This window comes from Microtus oregoni, unplaced genomic scaffold (assembly GCF_018167655.1).
Source record: "Microtus oregoni isolate MIOR12 unplaced genomic scaffold, Mior012 000049F_ref0000343, whole genome shotgun sequence".
Classification (NCBI taxonomy): domain Eukaryota; kingdom Metazoa; phylum Chordata; class Mammalia; order Rodentia; family Cricetidae; genus Microtus; species Microtus oregoni.
The window spans coordinates 5,790,826-5,814,944 of record NW_024543223.1 but is presented as its reverse complement, the minus strand read 5'-3'; the positions used below and the strand labels follow the sequence as shown (position 1 = coordinate 5,814,944).

The 24,119-nt window shown below is 50.3% G+C and overlaps 1 protein-coding gene across 1 annotated transcript in view; it reads right to left on the bottom strand.

The window, feature by feature from the left end:
- The window catches only part of Afap1 (actin filament associated protein 1), a 116,408-nt gene that overhangs the window by 28,991 nt on the left and 63,298 nt on the right, over positions 1-24,119 (bottom strand). The window contains exons 7-10 of the mRNA XM_041636568.1: positions 15,074-15,175; positions 14,450-14,531; positions 8,408-8,557; positions 1,624-1,835 (exon numbers count right to left, since the gene is read on the bottom strand). Coding sequence (XP_041492502.1) covers positions 1,624-1,835; positions 8,408-8,557; positions 14,450-14,531; positions 15,074-15,175 — 546 coding nt within the window. The remainder of the gene's footprint in view (positions 1-1,623; positions 1,836-8,407; positions 8,558-14,449; positions 14,532-15,073; positions 15,176-24,119) is intronic.

Here is a 24,119-nt window from a genome sequence, read left to right as displayed (position 1 = left end):
ACTGTGTCCCCTCAGCCCCACAGCCCTGTGTGTGAGCACTAAGTCACCTCAGCCCCACAGCCCTGTGTGTGAGCACTGTGTCCCCTCAGCCCCACAGCCCTGTGTGTGAGCACTGCGATCCCTCAGCTCACAGTCTACAGCCCTGTGTGTGAGCACTGTGTCCCCTCAGCCCCACAGCCCTGTGTGTGAACACTGTGTCCCCTCAGCCCCACAGCCCTGTGTGTGAGCCCTGTGTCCCCTCAGCCCCACAGCCCTGTGTGTGAGCCCTGTGTCCCCTCAGCCCCACAGCCCCGTGTGTGAGCACTGTGTCACCTCAGCCCACAGCCCTGTGTGTGAGCACTGCGATCCCTCAGCTCACAGTCTACAGTCCTGTGTGTGAGCACTGTGTCACCTCAGCCCCACAGCCCTGTGTGTGAGCACTGTGTCACCTCAGCCCCACAGCCCTGTGCGTGAGCACTGTGTCCCCTCAGTTCTGTAGAAACAGTTGATGACTTGGAAGACACCAGTTCAACAAGCTCTTTCTTGTCCTTCAGGAGAATGAGTTCACTCTCCATTACACTGGAGAAATAAACAAGCACCCGCTAGGGCTGCAGATATTCTGAAGCCATGGAACTTTCTTCTCTTTGTGGACTCAGTACTAAGCACCCCCACAGAGGTAACTCACACCCACTCCACTCTGGGCTCCTCTCTTTGGTTGGACACCCAGTCCAATTTTCATCCTCCTGTGTCAGCCCCTGCCTCCTCTCCCCTGGGACGCGGTTTGTTACACAGCAGCCACCAGGGGGCTCAGTCATCTTCTTGGTTCCCCGTGAAAACAAAATAACGAAACAAAAACTTACCATGAAAGCAAGTCTGGAAATAAGTACCACATTTAGAAATTCAAGACCTCGTTGACTGCCTGACTGGCACCTTGACCCTGGGCAGAGTCCCACACCCACACCACAGCCATTTAAGGTTTTGCTCTCCATGTGACAGACAGCCCACATGTCAGCCCACTGTTTCATGCCTAACATAGTCTCACTTCCGCTGACCTCATGGCATGAACGCACTGACATATACCCTGGGAAGCAAACAATCTTGACATCTGTGAATGCATGATGTGTGTGCGTATCTTAGTCATAACAAGGATAAAGGGGCGGGGAATAGGAAAAACAAGTCTGGATTCATGGCAGGTAGAAAATAACAAGACGGAAGACTGGTGAATTAGTTCTCCAAAAGCAGTCAAGTAGCCAGGCAGTGGTGCAGTGGTGGCACACTCCTTTAATCACAGCACTCAGGAGGTAGAGGCAGGTGGATTCCTGAGTTCGAGGCCAGCCTAGTCTACAAAGTGAGTTCCAGAACAGCAAGGACTACATGGAGAAACCCTGCCTTGAAAAACCAAAAAGAAGAAGAGGAGAACAATGAGAAGGAGAGAGGAGCCAGGCATCCTGTGCAATCCCTGACTCTCTCAAAGAGAAACCCAGAACAAAAAAGTACGAAACAGAATGGACCAAAGGAGGGAAGGGGCTGGATCAAAATGAGACCCTGCAGGGAGCCAGGGTCTTCTGTAAAGGACCAAATCATGGTGGTGTTGGGAGAGCCTATGCACACATCTCTGAACAGAGGCCCCAGAGAATCCCTTACCTCTAACACGGCCACCTCCTGTCCATTGCGAAGCAGCCGGAAGGTCAGCGGGTGCTTGGAATCCAAGCCCGGAATCACTTCACAGCCACGTAGAGGGATGGAGACAATGTGGGTCTTCAGGTCGGCCCTGTCCTTATGGAAAATGAGCTTGCTGTCTTTCACTCGACACCAGCGCTCCCGCCAGCGGCTGTTGGAGAGCACATTTAGGTACCCTGCGGAGAGAGGATGCCACAGCTCAGTCTCCTGAGCAAGCCAAGGTACCAGTGAGCCCTGCCCATGTCCCTCGTCTGTGGTCTCTTTCAGACCAGGGAAGTGCCATGAAACACATGCTCACGCCCCAGGTTTTAAGTGTTACTAAAGAGAGAAGAACCATTATTAGACAGCCAGCTCTCCACAGCACCTGGAAGCGTTTCACTGGTGCAGAGCCATTTCGTGTGTAAGAACCAGTTTCAGGGGCTTGGTGTTTACATGGAAACCTGGAAATCACCTTGAGATAGTGACCGTGGATATGCGATGGCTAGAAGGCAATGGGTGGACTGACAGCTGCTTGCATGCAACGAAAGAGAAATCGCATGCAAACGATCTAACTGCAAACACTGTAAGCAGAGCATGGAAGACAGAGAAATAGAAGTATCTGAAGATGAAAATTCTCCAGGAAGTGGGAGGCCTGGGGAGTGGTGAGCTCCCCAGCGCTGGATGTGTTCCAGCAAGTGACGGAACGTGGCTGGTATGAGCTCCCCACCCACGGGCCTGAGGCCTCCTCCTGGTCTCTGTGTTCCAGTCCCCACATGTGGAAGCGAGGGCTTCATCTCCTGGGGAAACTAACACAGATGAAGCCGGACTGCCTGAGTCTGGGTCTGTGTGATGGTGTTCCTGGCATTACAGGCATGATAGTATCTTTAGTGTATCATATAGAGATGTGATGTCACACATGACAGAATTACAGGGAGAATTATCCCCGAAAAGAGAAAAATCATCAAACACAGGAAAATGAGAATTTGGGGCCATCACAAAGCACATTATTTTAGAAAGACTGAGACATGAGTTGGAGGGTCCACGGTGACTGTGGCCCCAGGGGCAGTGGCTGTTATGGCCTCCAACTGTTCCACACTGCAGATACCAACACTCAGAGATTAGGAAGGGATTAAACAGCGGGAAAGGGCAAGCAGCAGGTGAAAGGGAAGGAGGTGAAGAACACTGGGTGTCACTCAGCTGCTCTCAGCTCTTGCACATCGACACTCACATGTTCGGTGCCAGGCAAAGTTCTGTACATCTCTAATGAGGATTCTCTAGATACTGCTCAATGACTAACCAAATCTGCCAAGAGTGGTCCTCACCTAGGCATGGGTCTCCTGCACACACACACCCTAAAGTGCACCTCGTGGTGAACAAAGTTACTATTCGCATGCTAGTCGATGACTGTGAGGTCACAGACACAGGGACAGAAGCCTGTGGGCTCCAGAGCAGGGACTTGCTGCTCTCTTGTGTTCAGGCAGCTTTTAAACTTGTTCTCCAAGGGCTACCCGGGAAGGAGGAGGCACCCTCAGGTGTGGGGTGTCCTACCAGAGGCCACAGTCAGACCCGATACCTCCATAAAAGCAGAGGAGACAGAGAAGGAAGGAAGGTTATTTCCAGTACAGCTGCAGGTCTCCCTGGATCTTCAGCCTGTAGAACACTGCACTGATCCTGCTCTTTTTAATGTGTCGATGGAACTGCTCAGGTTTGCTATTATTTTAGAAGGAAAGCCCGGCATTAAAATGCAGTCGGATGAACATCTTAGCGGAACTGTAGCTCTCGGTGTTCTGACCACTACCTACAGCAATCAATCATGCCGAAAGTCACACGCTGGACTTCTGAGTAGATGTCACCTGTGTCAACAGAGCCTAAGTGTTTTCTGAGCACAAGTCCACAAACAGGATGGCAGGAAGCCCTCGAGTAACTTGATATACTCTGTAGGCAAGGCTCACACATGCATGAACTGTTTAACCACTGTTAAAGCGTCGCCCTCCCTGGGAGTGACAGCACATGCCTGTGATCCCAGCAAGCAGCAGGGAGGGTTGGGGAGGCCAGCCTGGGCTATATAATAAGACAACAACAACAACTAACCAATGTGGGTGTACATGAATATATTTCCAGCACTGACGAGGAAGATGTAGGAAGACATGAGTTCAAAATTAACCTGGATGGCACAGGAAACCCTACCTTAAAAAACAAACTAACCAACAATCACTAATTTAAGGCATCATGGGCTTCAGGAGGCTGCCAAATATGGAAAGTAGAAAGGACATGACTTGTGCAGGTCTGCAGGGCCAGCAGCTGAGCTGCTCTTGGCTGGGCCTATGCAAGGAGTAGAAGACACACAAGTATGGAAACCCCAGTGACTACACTGTAGAGAGCCTCAGACACCAGCCAGGGCAGGTAGCCTCAGACACCAGCTGGGGCAGGTAGCCTCAGACACCAGCCTGGGCAGATAGCCCTGGACACCGGGCCAGGCAGATAGCCTCAGACACCAGCCGGGGCAGATAGTCTCAGACAGCAGCAGGGGCAGATAGCCTCTGATAGCAGCCTGGGCAGATAGCCCTGGACACCAGGCCGGGCAGATAGCCTCGGACACTAAAGCAGGCAGGTAGCCTTAGCCAGTGCAGGCTGGACAGAAGTTACTAGGACACTGTGTCAATAGTGAGAATAGCATAGAGAGACTAGTGCACACCTGGGAACTCAGCAGCAACACCCCTGAACTGCCCACGACTCTGATTTAGGGCTCACAGCTGCGAGCTGCTTCCCCACGTGCACAGCTGTCGCGGGACACCGCCCACCATCGGCACAGACAGCGGCACTGGCTCTGCCGTGCTCTGTCTCCAGACAATCTGGCCACAGTCACCAGATGCTGTAGCTTTCTCAGCGTTTCAGCCACAGAGGAATGATTGCATGAGACAGGTCCTCCCCTAATTTAGACCATGACTTCATGGGACATTACCATATTTTAATACATTCTCAGGATTTAGGTTTCAAAGAGAGGGAGAGAGAGAAAGTAAGTTTCCCTGGATAACAGGCCTGACTCACATCAACAGGAAGCTCTCAGACATGTCCGTGTTTCTGTTTGTCAGCTGGCCTCTGTGGTATCCCACTTACTCAAAAAGGGGGTTCCCAAGTTTTGTTTTCTTGGGGAGGAAGCACGGAGATGAGCGAGAGCAGGCAGAGAATGGCGGAACTCCCCGGGCAGGAATCTGGACTCAAAGAGTGAGTGCCACACTAGGTACCAACACCAGGGCCTTGCCAGCTCTTCAAGGGGATCAGTCAGATCTTCAGGCTGAAGCAGAAATCCGCCACAAGAGGGTACCAGAGTGCAGCCAGGACCTGAAGGCCTGCACTTCAGACTGGCATAGAAGTTGGGGGCTTCAGGGAACTATAACCCAAGCTTTACATAAACAATTACATGAGGGGTTTATTGTTTGAGTTGATTCATTGTTTTTTGTTTGTTGGGTTTTTGTTTGTTTGTTTGTTTGTTTTGTTTGTTTGCTTTTGGTTTTTGGTTTTCAGAGACAAGGTTTGTCTTGGCTGTCCTAGAACACACTCTGTGGACCAGGCTGATCTCAAACTCACTGAGTTACACCTACCTCTGCCATCTGAGTGCTGGAATTAAAGGCATGCACCACCACCACCTGGCTTGACTTTTGTTTTTAATCCCACTCATAGTAAGGTGCCAATATAACTTTAAAACAGGGTAATTTCAGTTTAATATTTTGAGATTCTTTCTACTCCAAATTCTACAGAAAGCAAGGCAAGACTAAACAAGGTTCCATTAGGATTACAAAGCTAACTCTACAGGCTGAGATTCCACATTTTTTCCACCTGACCCTGGGCAGGGCTGGTGTATGGATGTGTTCAGTGGACTTCAAGACACAGCAGGTGAAGAAATGGACAATGACAGTAAGTGACATAGGTGCTGGGACTACACCGCTCACCTCCACTGACGTAGGTGCTGGGACTACACCGCTCACCTCCACTCTCACCAAAACCAGGACATTGCTGGAGCCCACGTCCCTGGTAAGCAGCCCGAATTTCCAAAGCAATGGCTTTACTACCATGTGCTGGGCCCCATGCTGGGTGATGGGGACACAGCAGAGCAGTGTCTGAATCTAGTAATGCAGTGGGAGGCTTGGACAAGACTAAGATCCCAGGGAGGTAGCAAGAGAAAGTCTCTATGTTTGTGCCCAGAACGGTGTGACTAGTGTCAGGTGCCTGTGCTGGGTTGACAGAAAGGAGGAGAACTGGAAGGAGCTCACACTTCAAGGTCTCACAGCTTGGCTTATAAAAGAACAAGAACCCCAGAACTACATCAGCCCATGGATGGCCTGATGAAAAGCACTTTGGTGTGGAGTCTTGGTGCATGTCTAGGGTACACTACCTGGAGGGCTATGGGAAGAGCTGCCCAGAACAACACTAATGCATCCATCAAAGGTCTCTCAGGAGGACAGAGGCAGAACCTGGGGTAGCCCAGCTGCATCTGCAGGTCTGCTCCCCAGTCCATGAAAACCCTGCAAGAGCACCCAGAAGGCCACAGCACCCCACCCACCATATCAACTGCAATCAGTTTACAGACAAGCACCGAGCTCGACCCAGTAACTCCAGGGAATTTTTTCTGCCTGCTCAGCTGCTCTGCCCTCCTGGCCCATCAGCTTAGCACTGTCTCCCAGCAGCTGCAGGGGCTCAGCTTGGCAGGGTCAGTCCTCTGGGCCTGAGTCCAGCACCTTTCCTCTGCCCAGAGCCCTGCAGCTGCACCAAGGGGCTGAAAATGGCCATTGTTCCCTGTTCCCCTAGAGACACTTCCCCTGATCTGGCAAAGAGCTGCTTGGCAATTTTAGAGTTGTGTGGCAGAAGCCAGAGCTGTGTGCGGCAGATGCCTCGGGCCCCTGAGCGCAGGATCACCCAGACTCTGGAGAAAGTGACCAGCATAGAGATGAGGCACTGTGTGGCAGCAGCAGTGGCAACAGAGCGGCTTCTGGGGAGGCCTGCAAGGCTGTGCTCTTCTGATAGGACGTGAGTGACAGCAAGTCAGGAAAGGTTTCTGGGGGTGGAGGTCACCCATTCTGTTTTCATTGAGGTCACCCATTCTGTTTTCATTGAGCCCTGAGTCTCGGGGCAAGTCATGCCTCTCTCTGAGCCTCAGTGTTCTCTTTTACAAGAGGAGGATCCACAGCCTCACTTTCGTGCCTTGTTAATGCACAACCATTACTCCTAAAGGCATCTTTACCTCTAGTCAGGCCTTTAATCCCAGAACTCAGGAGAGGGAGACAGGCAGATCTCTGTAAGTTCAAGGCCAGCCTGGATTACATGACGTAACCAGGTCTCAAAAAAAAAAAATTTCTATTTCTTCTACTTAGTAGTTGAAAAAAAAAAAAAAAACAGAAGCAAAATTCACTTTAACTCCTGACTTCGGTCATCACAAGAGCTGATAACAAAAGCAGGGAGCAAGACTATGTCCCCAGGAGCCCCAGGAAAATGGAGGCTGGCCAGGAGTAGTGTGGCAGTATCCCCAGACCCTCCCCACTCTGTCACTGTCCTGTCCAGTTAACTTTACTGAGGCCAAATTCTCTCCTCATAGAAGGGAACGTGATGTGAAAGCTATCATCACCAGCTGCCCTGATTCTGTCCTCCTGTCCACAACAGCACTTGATGAGAGACAATCTAGGAATCTGGGGTGCACCGGGCTCCTGGGACCTGCAGAGGCTATGATTGTTTCCTGACTCTGTCCCAAGGAGGGTGCTCAATGGATGCAGACAGGACTGTAAACAGAGTGACTCTGAATGAAGGAATTACGCAAATGCAGATGGGAAGTAGAGTCTGCAACAGGAATACACAAGGACAGTTCCATTCCATTCTTGTGTTTTCTTTTGTTTTTCTGATAGAGGGTCTTGCCATATAGCCCTGGCTGGTTAGTGCTCACTATACAACCTTACTGGCAGCAACCTGTATGCTTCTGCCTCCCTAGTACTAGGATAATAGGAATGTACCCCATGCTAAGATCTCTTTCTTCTAAAGAAAGGAAAGGACCTAATGGTAGAACACTAGCCTAGGACATCTCTAATACTGTAAATCAAAACAAAATCAAAAGACAAACACCTCTCTTTGCACTTACGAAGTTTTCCTCCTTGAAGGAACTCCACAATTCTCCTCAATGTGGTGGCTGGGGCCATTACAGTGATGTTGCTTTTGCTCTCATGGAGGCTGTACTCGATGGCCTGGCCACAGCCTGTCTTAGGTGCTTTGACAGATGGCGCCCTCCACCCCCGTGCTTTCCCCAGGCAGCCACCTCTGGCTGCTACACAAACATTCTTTTGGTTTGCTTCCCTGTTTGGTTCCTCTCTTTAGCTCCTGGCCCAGAGGCCATGGTGGGCAGGACTGGCTTGGTTTCTGCTGTACACCGCATGCCTTACCGAATCCCTGACAAAGCAGCTCTCCCCACCCCCACAAACGGATGGAAGACAGACCGTGGGATGGACAGCTGTCTCCTGATCTACAACTTAAGTCTGAGCGAAGGAGACTCAGCCTGCCTTGTGCCTGTGTCCTAGTCTGGAAACACTGGAGTGGAACCGGGGAAGGTGTTATCATACAACAGAGAATGTAGTTTTTAACCTTGAAAGAACCGGGGAGAGCATTGCAAACCCCTGAAGATTCTTCCACTACTAAAAACTGAAAGTGCTTTTTGTAATTCAGAGGGCCCCAGAGCACACCCAGGGAGAGTCTGCTGCTGCTTTGCTGCCAGCATATGGCGGGGTCTTACCACAGGTGGGCACGTCCTCCTCCGCTGATGAGGTCTGCTCATCTGTGGATGGCTTCTTCTTCCCCAGACCGATGATCTTGGTGATTTTCTTCCCAGTGACCTTGGATACAGTCCCCTTGGCATCTGACTTGGAGGTTTTCTTCCTCTTCACTGTCAACACAAAAATGTGTCTTAACCATTCATATGCCGTGGGAAAATCACAGCCTTAACCACCAAGGCATTTCTTCCCCACAAACTGTTACTAATCGTGCATGAGCATCTGTGATGCTGGGGGTTCAGATGCTGGGGTCCCTCAGGAAGCCTGTAACTCCAGGGAGGATCAGGTATGTACATATGTGCACACAGACATGTGTGCATTATCAGACACACGTGATGTACTGAAGGCAACAAAGGATGGCAAATAATGGCAAGAACCACGTGGAGATGGAAATGACTGGGAGAATGGCTGCGTGGTCAGACAGAGCCTGCCCAGGGCAGACTTTTGGCTGACTGCTCAGACATAGGGAATGAGTTCTGTCTGTCCCAGAGGGAGCAATGGCCAGGCAGGAAGATAGGCTGACACACACTGTCAGTGTGGGAAAGATGGCGTGGCCCAAGAAACCAAGGGAAGCTGGTGTCATTTCAGCAGTGACCTGGCTGACAAGGGGCAGGTCTCCAAGGAGGGAAGGGAAAAGTGGGTCCTCATTAGGGGTCTCTCTTGTCTATTTTAGACACTTCTCTGAGCTTCCGTGTCCAGAGCTCTCAGACTGGAGGTCTACTTTTCAGACCCCCATCTCTCATTTGACCAGGGCAGTGATGGCTAACACCTATCAATAAGTAAATCTAGAAACATTTTGTACAAAAAGAATTTTTGACTTCCCCAGCAAAACCAGAAGACCTGGAAATCCCGGCTTTGACATGCATCATCTTGGGGCAGAGTCCATGCAGCTGACAATGGCTCCAAGTTCTAACACAGGGCAATTCTCATCTCTCCACCCCAGGGAAGCTGACTGCCAACTGGTGTCCCGTATCTGCTCCTACTCGGCCATGTGGACAGCCCTCTCCCACCCTCAGACACGAATCCAGCTGAATCCCAGGGACGTGGCTCAAAGAAGTAAAAATGGATGTAGAAGGACACGCTCAGAGTTGAGGGACCGGATCCTTCTACTCAAGAGCAGCTCTGGGCAAAGGCTTGTCAGCCCGTCTAATCTCGTATGGGTGCCATGTGCTAGAGCCAGGGTGCAAGCCTCTTTCCCAGGGGTCTCCTCCACTGGGACACAGCCTCCCTGGGGTGCAGTTCTGCATCAAGACCAATACAGCATCACCTCACTCCCTACACACCCGAGTACAACCCTTCAACCGTTTGTGGCAACCTCTTAAGCAACACAAACCCTTTTAGAAGGCGATGGGTAAGTAGTCTCCTTTTCCAAGAATGACTGAACCCCAGCATATCACATGGAATCATTTCAGACACAGAACATCCAGAGACGTGCGATACGCTATGGAATAATTCCAACTCCTCCTCTAAACAAGCGTGCTCACTTGCAAGCATCCCTCCCCATCCCTCCTCATTTCCACCTTCACTGCCTCCCTCCCCTAAGACCAGTGGGTGAATCCCTGCCTCTTCTCTGGTGTAAAAGCAAGTAGCAGTGTCTAAGGGAAAAGCTGCGATACTGTCTATAAGATGAAGCCATGAAGAATTTGGGGACAAACAATATTCTATACTGAATGTCCCTGCCATGGCCCCATAATTCTGACTCCAAGAGTATTTAGATATGGGAGTCCTAAGAAAGAAGGTTAGATGAGGTCACATGGTGTGAATGATTGATCCCCAAAGTAGTGTCCTTTTATAGACTTCACAGAATACCTGAAGACACGAGCCAGGAAGAAAGGTCCCCATGGACCTTCCCTGACTCTGGCCTTGATCCTGAGCCTCTGCAAAACCCTAGCCTACAGTATGTGTTCTTACAAACAGACATTTTAAAACAGATTAAGGTCTCCTGAGATCTTGGGCAAAGTGAAGGGTCCATGCACCCCCTTTCCCATGCTCTTACACGCATTTACTTACAGAGTACTGAGAACCTATCCAAAGCCTTGGTGGGAAGACCCAGAGCTTCCTACTCTACCAGACAGCAACCCAGGGCAGAGATCTGGGTCATTTCTACTTCAGCCCACCCAAGCCACAGGGAGTGGAAGTGACAGTGTTTGGCTCCATCAGTGGCTTTCCAGGAACCTGTAGATGAGCTTCACTGTGTCCTACTCCCAGGCAAGGGGGAAGTGAGGAGACCAGAGACACTCTTCCCAAGGCTCTACCCTGAGGTAACCTTCCTACTCAGGCAACAGGACTCAGAAAGAACAGGATTCAGAGACTCAACATAACTGAGACCAGCTCCTGCCAGCAAAGTGCTTGCTGGACTCCAACCCCTAAGGCAGAGAATGATCACATCCTAGGTCATCCTTGGAAAAAAGGTCCCTTTTAGAGACATGACAGAAAAGCCACCATGGACACTTTGTGGCTATTCAGTGGGGTAAGGGGTAGCATTTAACATATTACCACATTCAAAAGTCAATAGAGAACTCTCAACACAGTGAGGTTACATGGCAGAACAGTGGAAGGGCTCAAAGAGCATAGATGACCAAGACCCTAGTGACAGACAGAAAGAGAACATTAATCGCTCAGTGTGTAAATGCCACAAATCTAGGCAGCCCACTTTCTCCTACAGAGATGGAAATGAAACTATTTTCTATCTAGTCTAAGGGAGGTAGGGGAGGGAGAGGTGACATCATCAGACCCCTGGTTCAACAGGTCCACCCACAGACACCCCGTTGAGGACTGTGTCTCAAAGGACACAGCACTGGGTGTGGGCAGCCTAGTCTAGGACTTTGATCATTTCCCCCACATCTGCTATAGGATAGTCACTGACTCCTCAGTGTTCATCTAGAATGAAGAAATGGGCATCTCTGAGCAGAGTTATTGCTTTGATTGCTGCCTTCTTTGGTGAGACCACAGTGTGTAGACAGCATGGAGGAGCTCGGGCTTCCTCTCCGTGACCACCACACGATCCATCACAAAGGGGACAAGCTAAAGAAAGCTTGACTCACATTTTCCCAATGCAAAGTAGAGAATAGTAAGGATCAAGAACAAGGGTGAGGGGGGCTTAGGGTGCATCTGGAGCATGAAGTTCTCTGACGAGCAACTATAATATGCAAAGCATAGGGTCAAACAAGAGGAAGATGTTTGAGCCAGGTCATCCGGCCAATTCCCAAACACAGAAAGCTGAGGACAAGAGGGGCTGGAGAGACCACGTGGCAGTTGAGAGTGTGTACTCCTCTCACAGAGGACCTGAGTTTGGATCCTAGCACTAACGTCGGGTGCCTCAACCTCTAACTCCAGAGATGCAAAGCCATCTTCTGGCCTCCAAGGGCACCTGCATGCACATGTGCATATTCTCTCACATAAATAATAAATCATTTTCTTTTTAAAGAGTGAACAGGAGATTCCTAGGGACAGATACAATACCTACACGCACAGCCAATAGACACATTACTCCAAAGACCCTAGTCATACAGGTTCATGGGGACTGGGGGACATGAAGCAAGAAAACTGACCTATTGGCTGAGCTGCTGCGCCTCGGTAGTGAAACAGTAACTGGTGTGTGGCACCTCTGATGGCCCAGCTTGGGAGGCTGCGGCCGGAAGACTGTTTGAGTCCATGAGGCTGAGATTAGCCTGGACAAAGAGACAATCTCCCAACAACAACAACAAAAATTAGAGCCAAAAAGAAAGAAAGGAGCCAAACAGCAAAGCAGGAGCCACTGAGTATCCTACCTCTGGGAGAAGTTAAAGATAGCTTCCCACACTGAGGTCTTCATTACATATAACATAACTGGTACTAGCTCTTAGAGGGCAAGACTAAAATTACATCCGGACCAGACTGCATTGGAAAACCACAATGAAGAAACAGACAGTGTGACCTTCCGGAGTGAACTGTCACTGTCTGGGCTCCAGAGTTCTCAGAGCTGGGACACTGCTGGTGCGGCACATGATTCATTCCCAGGTAGGAGCCCTCCTCAAGGAGCCACACTGAGGAGAGCCCAGGCACCCTAAGCAAGGTCTCAGGTCCACAGAGGTCTGGATCCCCCAACAGACCCTCAAATGGCACCCATCACTTCAGCACATACTCAGGAAAAAATGTCCAGCCATGCAGATGGGGGACAACCTTTAGGAAACAGATATTTCATAAATGACTCACAGGAAGAGCATGTGCAGAGCCTCCAAAAGCTTAAGAGCAGACGACCCTATAGGAATATGGGCAAAGGATCCGAGGCAACACCACACCAGAGAGATGCACAAGAACATTAGGCTGCTCACCGCTGGAGAGGCCACAGCTGCACACCACCATCTGCCGTACCAGAGAAAGGCTGCAGGCAATCTCAGGAGGGACAGCGATCCCAGGAGAATGTGGAGCCTCGCAGCCCCACTTCTGGACAGGTTCTTGGGAGACATGGATTTACATGTCCACACAAAGTCCTACCTGGGAGTCAGAATGTACTCACTATCCCACCGTCCCCATATATTCTACCTGAAAGTCAGAACATTTTCACTGTGCTCATATTTTGTTCGTGCTTTAACAGATAAAGCTTGCCTGAAGATCAGAGTGTGGAGCTAGCCACATGAGTTAGCCAGGCAGTGGTGGCACACACCTTTAATCCCAGCACTGTGGAGGCAGAAGCAGACAGATCTCTGTGAGTTCAAGACCACCCCGGGCTTCATGAGATTGAATCAGTCTAAAAGGGAAACAGAGCTCATGTGTTTGATCCCAGCACGAGGGAGGCAGAGACAGGAGCCATACGGCTGAGCGGAAAGAGGATGATAAGGTGGGAGGACACAGGAGCTCAGAGCATTCAATCGGATAACTTATAGAGACAGGATTCCCCGTTTGGTCTGAGGATTCCATAGAGGTAAGAACTAGTGGCTGGCTGCTCTGCTTCTCTGATCTTTCAGCTTTTACCCCCAATATCTGACTCCAGATTTTTATTTTTAAGACCAATTAGAATTTGCACTCCACCATACAGTTCTGTATGTTCCACCTGGGAGTCAGTATATCCCGCAAGTCACTGTATGTTCTTAGCAGCGTTCACCTCCACAGGGAACGCTGTGCAGCAGCTCTCACACTGAGATATGGGAAAGAGACCCCAAAGATACACCCTGACACCAAGTGAAAGCAGGAAACAGGGAAGGAGGAGGCAGAGGCGACAGAGAGAGTGCAAAGGAACACCGGGGTGACAGAAATGCTCTCTTGACTATGTTACTTGCTGTAGCAATCCCAAGAATGGTTAAGTCAAAGCTGGTGTGCTTTACTGAAAGTCATCTGTAATGCTAAAAAGTCCATTAAAAACAAGAGACTTTACTCCCTGCACATCCATGTTCACAGCAGTTCTGTTCTCAGTAGCTGAGGGTCAGAAGCAACACAAGTACCACCGGTGGACAGCAAGATGCAGTCCACATAATGGAATATTATTCAGCCTTGAAAAGGAAGGAAAGACTCTCACTATAATACAATATAGACAAACCTTGAAGACATCATCTGGGTGAAATAAGGCAGTTGTAAAAGGGTAGGTACCACAGGATTCCACTCGCATGAGACCCCCAGTGTGTGGAATCCACAGAGATGAAAAGTTGAATGATAATTGCTGGGACTGGGGAAGAGGTGAGGGACTTGGGTTTAATGCAAACAAGTTTTTTATTTGTGAAGACAAAAAGTTCCAGATATGGACACAGGTGATGGCTACACAGCACTCTGTGTATGTTTAATGACCACAGGAAACTTTAAAATGTTGGAAAATTATGAATTCTGTGGTATATGTATTTCCCATAGCTTGACAATAATTTAGATACAGGTAGGATGAGAGAGAAAGGCTCTGGACTGTTGCAAATCAAAAGTCCTCCCTTGTGTTCTTGGGAACAGAGGGTGTGATGTCTGCATGGCTGAAGCACAAAGACTTCCCACACAGTCACACTTTTGGAGCTCAGATATTCTTGGCACATGTGTTAGAATCTCACCTTGCTCTTTTCCATTGCATGTGGTGACTCCATTTTCCACGATACCTTCTCCGTCGGAGCTGGGCCTCTCTGAAGACAATTTCTATAAGGACACAAGGATCACGTTATTCCCACCGTGGTCATGCAGACCTGGTGAGGTATGGTGGAAAGTGAACATTATCTCAAACGTTAAAGGACACATGGACCAAATTCTCAACACTCTGTAGACAGCACACCAGCACAGACCTACTGAGTGCTACAGTTGGGCACACTGCATCCGGACCTCATTTAAGAGCAACGGATGAACCATGTCATTCACTCCTTTAAGTCCACATCTTCATCCTTCATTGGTAATACAACAAGCCACAGAGTCTGTGAGATGATTCCTGATCAGTCCAGAGCAGAATTACAGACATGCCCACTGAAGTGCCACCGTTCTTGTAGAATGCTATTAAAACTAGCAATTATGAATGAAAGGATTGCGATCTGAGGGGGCAGACACAAGGGATATCCTGGCTAACCAATACACTGCACATATGCATTGAGATGTCTCACCAATTCCTCATAAATACATACAATTCACATACACAGAAAATAAAAACCACTAACAAAACCAAAAGCTTCCTGAAAGCTGACATCTCTCACCTTCTCCAGTTCAGCCTTGTTCACAGGGGCACTGGCGCTGGGTGGTGGTGAACACTCTGGATCCACAGGGCCGCTGCAGCCACTGTAGGCTTCTTTGATCACCTGTGGGAGCCAAGACACAGTATGAGCCTGCCCAGAGGCAAGGGGACCCAAGTGATGGACTGAGTCCTGTGTGGGCAGGTAGAGGCCTACAGTGTGGCAGGGGAACTCGAGGGTTCAACAGCACCTGGTGTTTGAACTCTGGAATTTGTCCATTGATTCACGCATTTGCTCCCCAAATCACCCGTCCAGTCCTGGCACGACACTAACTGGGAAATGGAAGGAAAATATACTCCAGGTTCTCTCTGGAAGGCCCCTCCCACAGCACTGAGATGTCGTCATAAGCAATGAGGGTCAAAAGTGAGGGGCTGGAAAGGTCCTCAGCATTTAAGAATATGTACTGCTCCTGAAGAGGAGTTGGGTTTGGGTCCTTGCACCTGCCAGGCAATCCACAACTACTTGTAATTCCAGCTGCAGGGGATTTGACACCTTCTGACCTTCTCCAGCGCCTACACTCATATACACATAATTAAAAATAAAAACAATTTTTTTAAAAAAAAAGAAGAGTATATCCAACAAACTAAAGAACTACAAGAACAAAGCATGATCCTTACACGAGAAGGTGTTGGCTACCTTAGAGTAAGAGGATTTGGGGACCATCCCAGGATGACACACAAGCTGTAATGATGAAGGAGTGTCTTCTGTCTATGTGTTGCTTTCATTGGTTGAATAAAAAAGCCGCCTTGGCATTTTAATAGGCCAGCCCTTAGGTGGGTGGAGTAGACAGAACAGAATTCTGGGAGGAAGAAGGCAGTGAGGCAGACACCATGGCTCTCCTCTCTGAGAGGGATGCCAGTGAGACTCATCCCGGTAAGCCACAGTCAAGTGGCAATACAGATTATTAGAAATGGGTTGAATCAATATGTAAAAGCTAGCCAATAAGAGGTTAGAACTAACGGGCCAGGCAGTGTTTAAATGAATACAGTTTCTGTGTTATTATTTTGGGTAAAGCTAGCCAGGTGGTGGGAAGCAGCCCGCTGCTCCTCGTTACTACACTATAAGCTGAGTATCACAAGGCTTTGGCCATGTGAGCTGACAGGAAAGCTCCTGGGTGCAGAGGCCCTGCAGGAGGGAAAAGGGGTTTAAGGAGCCCCCTTCGGCCTGGGGAGGAGACAGTGGTAAAGAATGGGTGGTGGATGCAGGGGTCCAGGGCATGCCCCCTTCGGGCCTGGGGAGGAGGCTGAACTTGATCAGTGGGAGGAGAGATGGAAGAACCGCCATGCGAGGACAAAGGGCTCCAGAGCCAGCGTGAACGACTCTGCTGCCTGGCTTTCACCTTGGCACAATAGTGAACTGTTCTGAGCCTGAACAGCCTCCTCTAAGGAGCGTTAATGTTCTAGATGCTTCCATTCTTCCAAATTCATGTTGAAGATTAAACCCCACAGCAGCAGCCTGGAATGGGGGAGGCTTTAGAAGGCAGCAGGGTCAGGACTGTGAAGGCCTTAGGCCTCAGAGAAGAGCATCCAAGCCTTCGCAATAGGACACAGCAACTAAGAACCATCTATGAAGCAGAGTACACAACCTCTCTGGTCCCCCAGTTTCCCAGCACCTGGATCATGGACTTCCCACCCCTACAACTATGACAGATAAATTCCTGTTTATGAATTGTAAGTATCTTGCTATGGACAAAACCCCTGAGATGCTACTTTAAACTGTCAGTTTGACACAAGGTAGAGTTGCTGGGGGTGGAATTTTATGGAGGGATTGTCTAGATCAGGGGGGCCTGTCTAGGCAGATTGTTCCCATTCCATTCACTGAAGTGGGGTGCTCCACCCATTGTGGGTGGCACTATTCCTTAAATTTGGGTCCTGGACTTTGTAAGTATAGAAAGGGGCCTGAGCACAGTGAGCAGCAGCCATTCCTTTACACTGCTGTGGGGGTGATGTGAGCATCTACTTCAGGTTGCCTCGACTTCCCTGCAATGATGAACCTGGAAGCTAAAATAAGTCCTTCCTGCCCTGAGTGGCTTTTATCAGAAATAAAGACATTACGGACCAAGTCCCACAGACAATGCCCCAAACACAGTGTGTGTGAGTTCTTGTGGGAAGGAAGGAGCATCACACAGGAGAAAAAGAAAAACCGGTACAGGGAACATGGGTGAGCACCGTGAAGGAACTGAGATGAGGGAAGGGCAGTGACAGTACAGGGGACAGCGAGTCTGCGGGGTGACAGCGAGTCTGCGGGGTGACAGCGAGGCTGCGGGGTGACAGCGAGGCTGCGGGGTGACAGCGAGTCTGCGGGGTGACAGCGAGTCTGCGGGGTGACAGCGAGTCTGGGGGTGACAGCGAGGCTGCGGGGTGACAGTGAGGCTGCGGGGTGACAGCGAGTCTGCGGGGTGACAGCGAGGCTGCGGGGTGACAGCGAGGCTGCGGGTGACAGCGAGTCTGCGGGGTGACAGCGAGGCTGCGGGTGACAGCGAGGCTGCGGGGTGACAGCGAGTCTGCGGGGTGACAGCGAGTCTGCGGGGTGACAGCGAGTCTGCGGGGTGACAGCGAGTCTGGGGGTGACAGCGAGGCTGCGGGGGTGACAGCGAGGCTGCGGGGTGACAGCGAGGCTGCAGTGACAGTGAGGCTGCAGTGACAGCGAGGCTGCAGTGACAGTGAGGCTGCGGGGTGACAGCGAGGCTGCGTGGTGACAGTGAGGCTGCGGGGTGACAGCGAGGCTGCAGTGACAGTGAGGCTGCGGGGGTGACAGCGAGGCTGCAGTGACAGTGAGGCTGCGGGGTGACAGCGAGGCTGCGTGGTGACAGTGAGGCTGCGGGGTGACAGCGAGGCTGCGGGGTGACAGCGAGGCTGCGGGGTGACAGCGAGGCTGCGGGGTGACAGCGAGGCTGCGGGGTGACAGCGAGGCTGCGTGGTGACAGCGAGGCTGCGTGGTGACAGTGAGGCTGCGTGGTGACAGCGAGGCTGCGTGGTGACAGTGAGGCTGCGGGGTGACAGCGAGGCTGCGTGGTGACAGTGAGGCTGCAGGTGACAGCGAGGCTGCAGTGACAGCGAGGCTGCGGGGTGACAGCGAGGCTGCAGTGACAGCGAGGCTGCAGTGACAGCGAGGCTGCGGGTGACAGCGAGGCTGCGGGGTGACAGCGAGGCTGCAGTGACAGCGAGGCTGCGGGGGTGACAGCGAGGCTGCAGTGACAGCGAGGCTGCAGTGACAGCGAGGCTGCGGGTGACAGTGAGGCTGCGGGGTGACAGCGAGGCTGCAGTGACAGCGAGGCTGCGAGGTGACAGCGAGGCTGCGGGTGACAGCGAGGCTGCGGGGTGACAGTGAGGCTGCGGGGTGACAGCGAGGCTGCAGTGACAGCGAGGCTGCGTGGTGACAGCGAGGCTGCAGTGACAGCAAGGCTGTGGGGTGACAGCGAGGCTGCGGGGTGACAGCGAGGCTGCAGTGACAGCGAGGCTGCGAGGTGACAGTGACTCCAGTAACCTCAGCTTGTAATTGTAGCGTTAACTAAGGAAATTGGCTGCAATTATACAAACAACCCTGAAATTGATGAGTTCTTCATTCTCACCAAAGCCTGCACCCCAGAGGCTACTAAGGCATGGCCTGGCAAAGCCCTATTGTCTTCTTTTCTCTTTGTTTTTCTCTGCCCACAGGAGAAGCATGTGGCAGCATGTTTCACCTATTCTTACCAGTCCTAGTGGAGGAAAGTGCTGTGTTTGCACATGCATCTGCCTATCCGTGTGCGCATGTGTGTCTGTCTGGATGCCTCTCCGTGTGTGTGAGTGTGTGTGTGTGTGTGTGTGTATCTGCCTGTCTGCGCACACATGTGTGTCTGTCTGGATGCCTCTCCGTGTGTGTGTGTGTGTGTGTGTGTGTGTGTGTGTGTGTGTCTGCCTGTCTGTGCACACATGTGTGTCTGTCTGGATGCCTCTCCATGTGTGTGTGTGTTTGTGTGTCTGCCTGTCTTTGCACATGTGTGTGTCTGTCTGGATGTCTCTCCGTGTGTGTGTGTGTGTGTATGTGTGTGTGTATCTGCCTGTCTGTGCACACATGTGTGTCTGTCTGGATGCCTCTCCGTGTGTGTGTGTGTATGTGTGTGTGTGTGTATGTGTGTGTGTGTGTGTGTGTCTGCCTGTCTGTGCACATATGTGTGTCTGTCTGGATGTCTCTCCGTGTGTGTGTCTGTGTGTCTGCCTGTCTGTGCACACATGTGTGTCTGTCTGGATGCCTCTCCGTGTGTGTGTGTGTGTGTGTGTGTCTGCCTGTCTGTGCACATGTGTGTGTCTGTCTGGATATCTCTCCATGTGTGTGTGTGTGTGTGTGTGTGTGTGTGTATCTGCCTGTCTGCGCACACATGTGTGTCTGTCTGGATGCCTCTCCGTGTGTGTGTGTGTGTGTGTGTGTGTGTGTGTCTGCCTGTCTGTGCACATGTGTGTGTCTGTCTGGATATCTCTCCATGTGTGTGTGTGTGTGTGTATCTGCCTGTCTGCGCACACATGTGTGTCTGTCTGGATGCCTCTCCATGTGTTTGTGTGTCTGCCTGTCTGTTTGTGCAAGTGTGGCAATCTGACTCTGTGTTTGCTTTGCCTGTCTATGTTCTATGTGACTCTGTCTGTGGAACTCTCTACGTGCCTGCAGGCCCGTGTGACTCCGTGTGTGCTGTCCCCTGGAGGAGATGTGCATTCTCTTGACTCCGTACAGCTCATCCCCCAGAAGGCAGCCTCCTCTCTCGTCTAGGCCTCCTGCTCCAGCCCCCTGCTATAGGCTGTCTTAAATGTATCCAGAGGCCATATGTGACAGAGGCCAGTAGGAGGAAATTGTTAGGTCACTGACTTGAAGGGGATAGTGTGCCCCTCACCTCCACCCACTACTCTCTTCCTAACTGTCCCAAAGTAAGCAGCTTCCTCTACCATTGGCTCTTGCCATGACTGTTGACCCTGCCATAAGCCTGAATGCAATGGAGCCAACTAACAATGGACTGAAACACTGAGCTTGCAGTCCTTCAAAGTGTTTCACTCAGACATTTTGTCACAGTAGCAGAAAATGGACTGAAACACTCCCCCATAACCCTAGCTGTCCTAGAGCTCACTATGCAGGCCAGGCTGGCCTTGAACTCATAGAAATCTGCCTGCCTCTGCCTCCTAAATTGGGATTAAGGGTTATGTGCCACTATGCCTAGCAGCAAAAAAACTTTGAAGGTCTTATTAGAAGGAAAAATATGCAAATAAGGAAAAATGAAACTTGAGATTTTTCTGTATTTTTTTAACTGAACCAAGGAAAAACATGAACAGAATAGAGACTGTCACTAAAGCGAAAACCATGTGGTAAAGTCCACTAGTCCTTTGCCCCAGTGTCAAAATAGAAAAGCATAGGAAAAGAAAAACCAGCTGGCATATGCACACTTCAACCTCTTTCTTCCAGACAGGCCGAGCCCTCCTGAGGAAGACGATGACACCTGGCTATCAACGCTGGTTCATGACAACGTCTTCCCAAGCTCCCAGGAGTCCACCTCACACACTCGAAACACTCGGAGTGCCAGTGACTCCCTTCTCTCCCAGCTAGAACTCAGGTCCCTTGTGGAGCAGAGCCATGTGACACACAGTGCTGGGATGGGCACGGGACATCCACCTGGGGCAGGCCAAGAGCACAGAAGGCGCCTTGGCACTGTGAGACGCTGTCTTCTCCTAGCTCCAGACCAACCTGTCCAGACCACAGAGAAAGCACCTGAGAGAAGGTGAGCATGGTGGCTCTTGTTCCCACAGGGTCCTCACCAGTGAGAGAAGTCCAGCTGCTTCATTCACTGTCCTCAGCATCTTCAAAAGGCACCTGTGGGGTCCCCTCCAAAATGACAAATGAGGCTCTGCCACTCAGGGTACTTAGAGACTTCTTAGCGTGTGTCTATGCTGCCACTCAGGGTACTTACAGACTTCTTAGCGTGTGTCTATGCTGCCACTCAGGGTACTTAGAGACTTCTTAGCATGTGTCTATGCTGCCACTCAGGGTACTTAGAGACTTCTTAGCGTGTGTCTATGCAAAGGAGGTATGAGAAGTTCACCGTGTATTTAAGAGAACGGGATACGAATTGGAAAATCACAGCTCCTCCACACAACAAAATACTCTGTGGTGATTTTGTTTGCTTTTAACTCAAGCCCTCCACCCCAGAAGCACAACCTCTGCACATTTTTATGGAAACCTGATCATGCTGCTTCTGGGAATGCTGGCTCGTCTTGTGTTTGACCTCTGCACAGAGGCTCCTGTCTGCATTCTCTACATGCATGTACATTTATGTATCAGATAGGCACACACACACACACACACACACACACACACACACACACACACTCAGGCTTCTGGCAAGCACTGTGGATGATGGATGTAACAGGCAGATAGGATACATGGCTCTGGTGATGCTTTCTGCAGAAGAATGAGCAATATCCTGTGCTGGTCAAATGCTGCCTTGTGTTTATCAGACTTTGTAAAAGCAAGGACTTTCCAACCGTTATATTAAACCGATTTCTAAATGTCTCAGAACAAGCTTTGATAACAGTAGTTTTGGGTGATGAGATACTTGTCTTTGGTTATAAAACAATTCCTAGTAGAGAGTGGAAAACCGTTTCCATAGGGACTCACAGTGACAGAGAGGTCACTCAGAAGGAGAATGTCCTTAGAACATGTGAGGCACAGACTCAATGCCCAGGTAGGAGCCTGGGACCCTAAGTTGTGCTCTTGGGGCCTTTGCAATGTCTTGGGTCAGTGAAGGTAATACTGGGCCAGTCAGGGTTACTTGCCAAGACATAGTCTTAAAAAACAAAAGAATTTAAAAAAATAAAATAATAAGCAAATAAAGTTGAAAATAAGTCTTATTGGAAAAGTTTATTTATTACATAACTGAAAGAACTGAGACAATGAAGAAGGCACACGGTATTTCAACTTTACCACACAGAACAGCACATAAAACCACCATCCTCACCCTGACAACACAGAACAAACTAGAGAAACCAAAAAACCCAAAACCAAAAACACAGTCATAGTACTTTTCAAAGCCATCTGAGCATAGGGCTACCAAGAAGGCACAGTGAAGGAAACCCTAAAGATGAAGGGGTCTTGGAGAAAAGAGGCTCCCCGCAGCTGCCCTCCTGGCTGGCAGTAGATAGGGGAAGGGGAGAGCAGGGTAAGCCAACCAAACTCAACTGCCCAGGGCCTGCAGGAGCCAGTTCTCACCCTTCCCATCTTCCCTGAGAGGGTGAGGAGGGTCCAAAAGGCAGGCAGGGAGGAGGCACATGCTAACAAAGCAGCTTCATTCAGTGCAAGGTGCCTGCTTTGCCAAGGAATTCCAGATGCACAGCGAGTGTTCACCAGGACGGTTCCAGCTTCCAAAGTCACAAGCTGAGGCTGAGCTTGAAGCAGGCTTTAGGTCTGGCAGGCTAGACTTAAAGAGATCCACAGGCTGCTCCAGAAAGCTGGCCACTTGTCCACAGCACACGAGAGACCTCAGTCCCCTTGCCAGTTCTCTAGTCCCCAGCCATGCCCTTGTGAACACCCAGCACTCATTCTGAAGGCAAGAGCGGCACGAAGCAAAGCAACATGGCCCCAACTCTACTGTGCCCAAGAGACTCACAGGACTCCATGCAACTCTGGGGACATGGCAGAGGGCAGTCTCTGCGGTGTCCTTCCACTCACTCCAAAGCCTATACAGACTCCTCTTCAGAAGCAATCCCAGAGATGGCCCCAATGTTGGAATGAGCAGACACTAAAATAGCTATGACAGAAATGCTGAAGCAGCCCATGAAGTGGAGGGTGGCGCACAGACAGATGGGACTTCAGACAGACGTGATATATAGAGAAAGATGGGAAAGTGCTGGAATGGAAGCTAGCATCCATGTTGACACGTGCATGAGGACACAGTGGGCCAGAAGCTTCCAAAACAGTGTGGACAGACCATGAGGAGCACACAGCTGGAGGGCCACAGGGGTGAGGAGCTGCTGCAGCACAGGGAACCCCAAGTCTGTGGGAGTACCCAATGAGAGAATGCATATAATGGAGCTGAAAAAGGAGGGGAGACAGGGCAGACATCCGTGGATAGGACAATGACCCAGCTGCTTCAAAGCTAATGAAAGACAGCAACCTTTGGACAAATGACAAAGACCAGGAAGGCTGACTCTCTGCACAATACCGCAGGGAGGGTCACCTGCTGGAAGTCCAAGAACAAAGCAACTTTAAAGACCCCAGAGGCAGTGACATCAAACATGGGAACAATGGCTGTGGACAGGGTTGGTTTCTCGGGAAGAAGAACAAGATAGTGGCTTTCACACTACCTGGAAATCCATTTTCAGAAAGCCTGCACTGTAGGAAATAAGCTTTCAAACATTTTTGATTTAATTAAAAAAAATTCCTTTGTGTGCGCCTATGTGTGTTTATACGCACATGAGTGCAGATGGCCATGGAGGCCAGATGTGTCATATCCCCCTGGAACTGGAGTTACAGGCAGCTGTGAGTCACCTGGTATAGGTGCTTCAAACTGAACTTGGGTCTTCTGCAAGAGCAGTATGTGTTTTAACCACGGAGTTATCCTTCCGGCCCTTCCCACATTAAAACAAAACACCAAGTTCTTTGGGGCAAAGGGAAATGACACAAGATGGAGACTCATATCTAAGAATGAATGAAGAGGCCAGGCGTATACGCCACTGTTTCCCTTTGTCCCCTTCTCGGGTGGGAGAACCAGGAGATCATGGTTCTAGGCACAAAACAGAAGTTCCCAGAGAAGAGAGAGTTAAGCAGGGGAGGGATGTCTCAATCCTATCCGCACAGGGCAGCATTTGAGGCCTTTGAAAGATACAAAAAAATAAAAAAAAAAAAAGAAGAAAGAAAGAAAGAAAGAAAGAAAAGATCTTTAGGCTCCCAACAAATCTGAATTATTCAGAATCTTGTTTTTAAAACCTCTATCACCTGTGGCTCAGCCAATAGGTAAAGGCACCTAGAGCATAAACCTGACAGCCAGATTCAATCC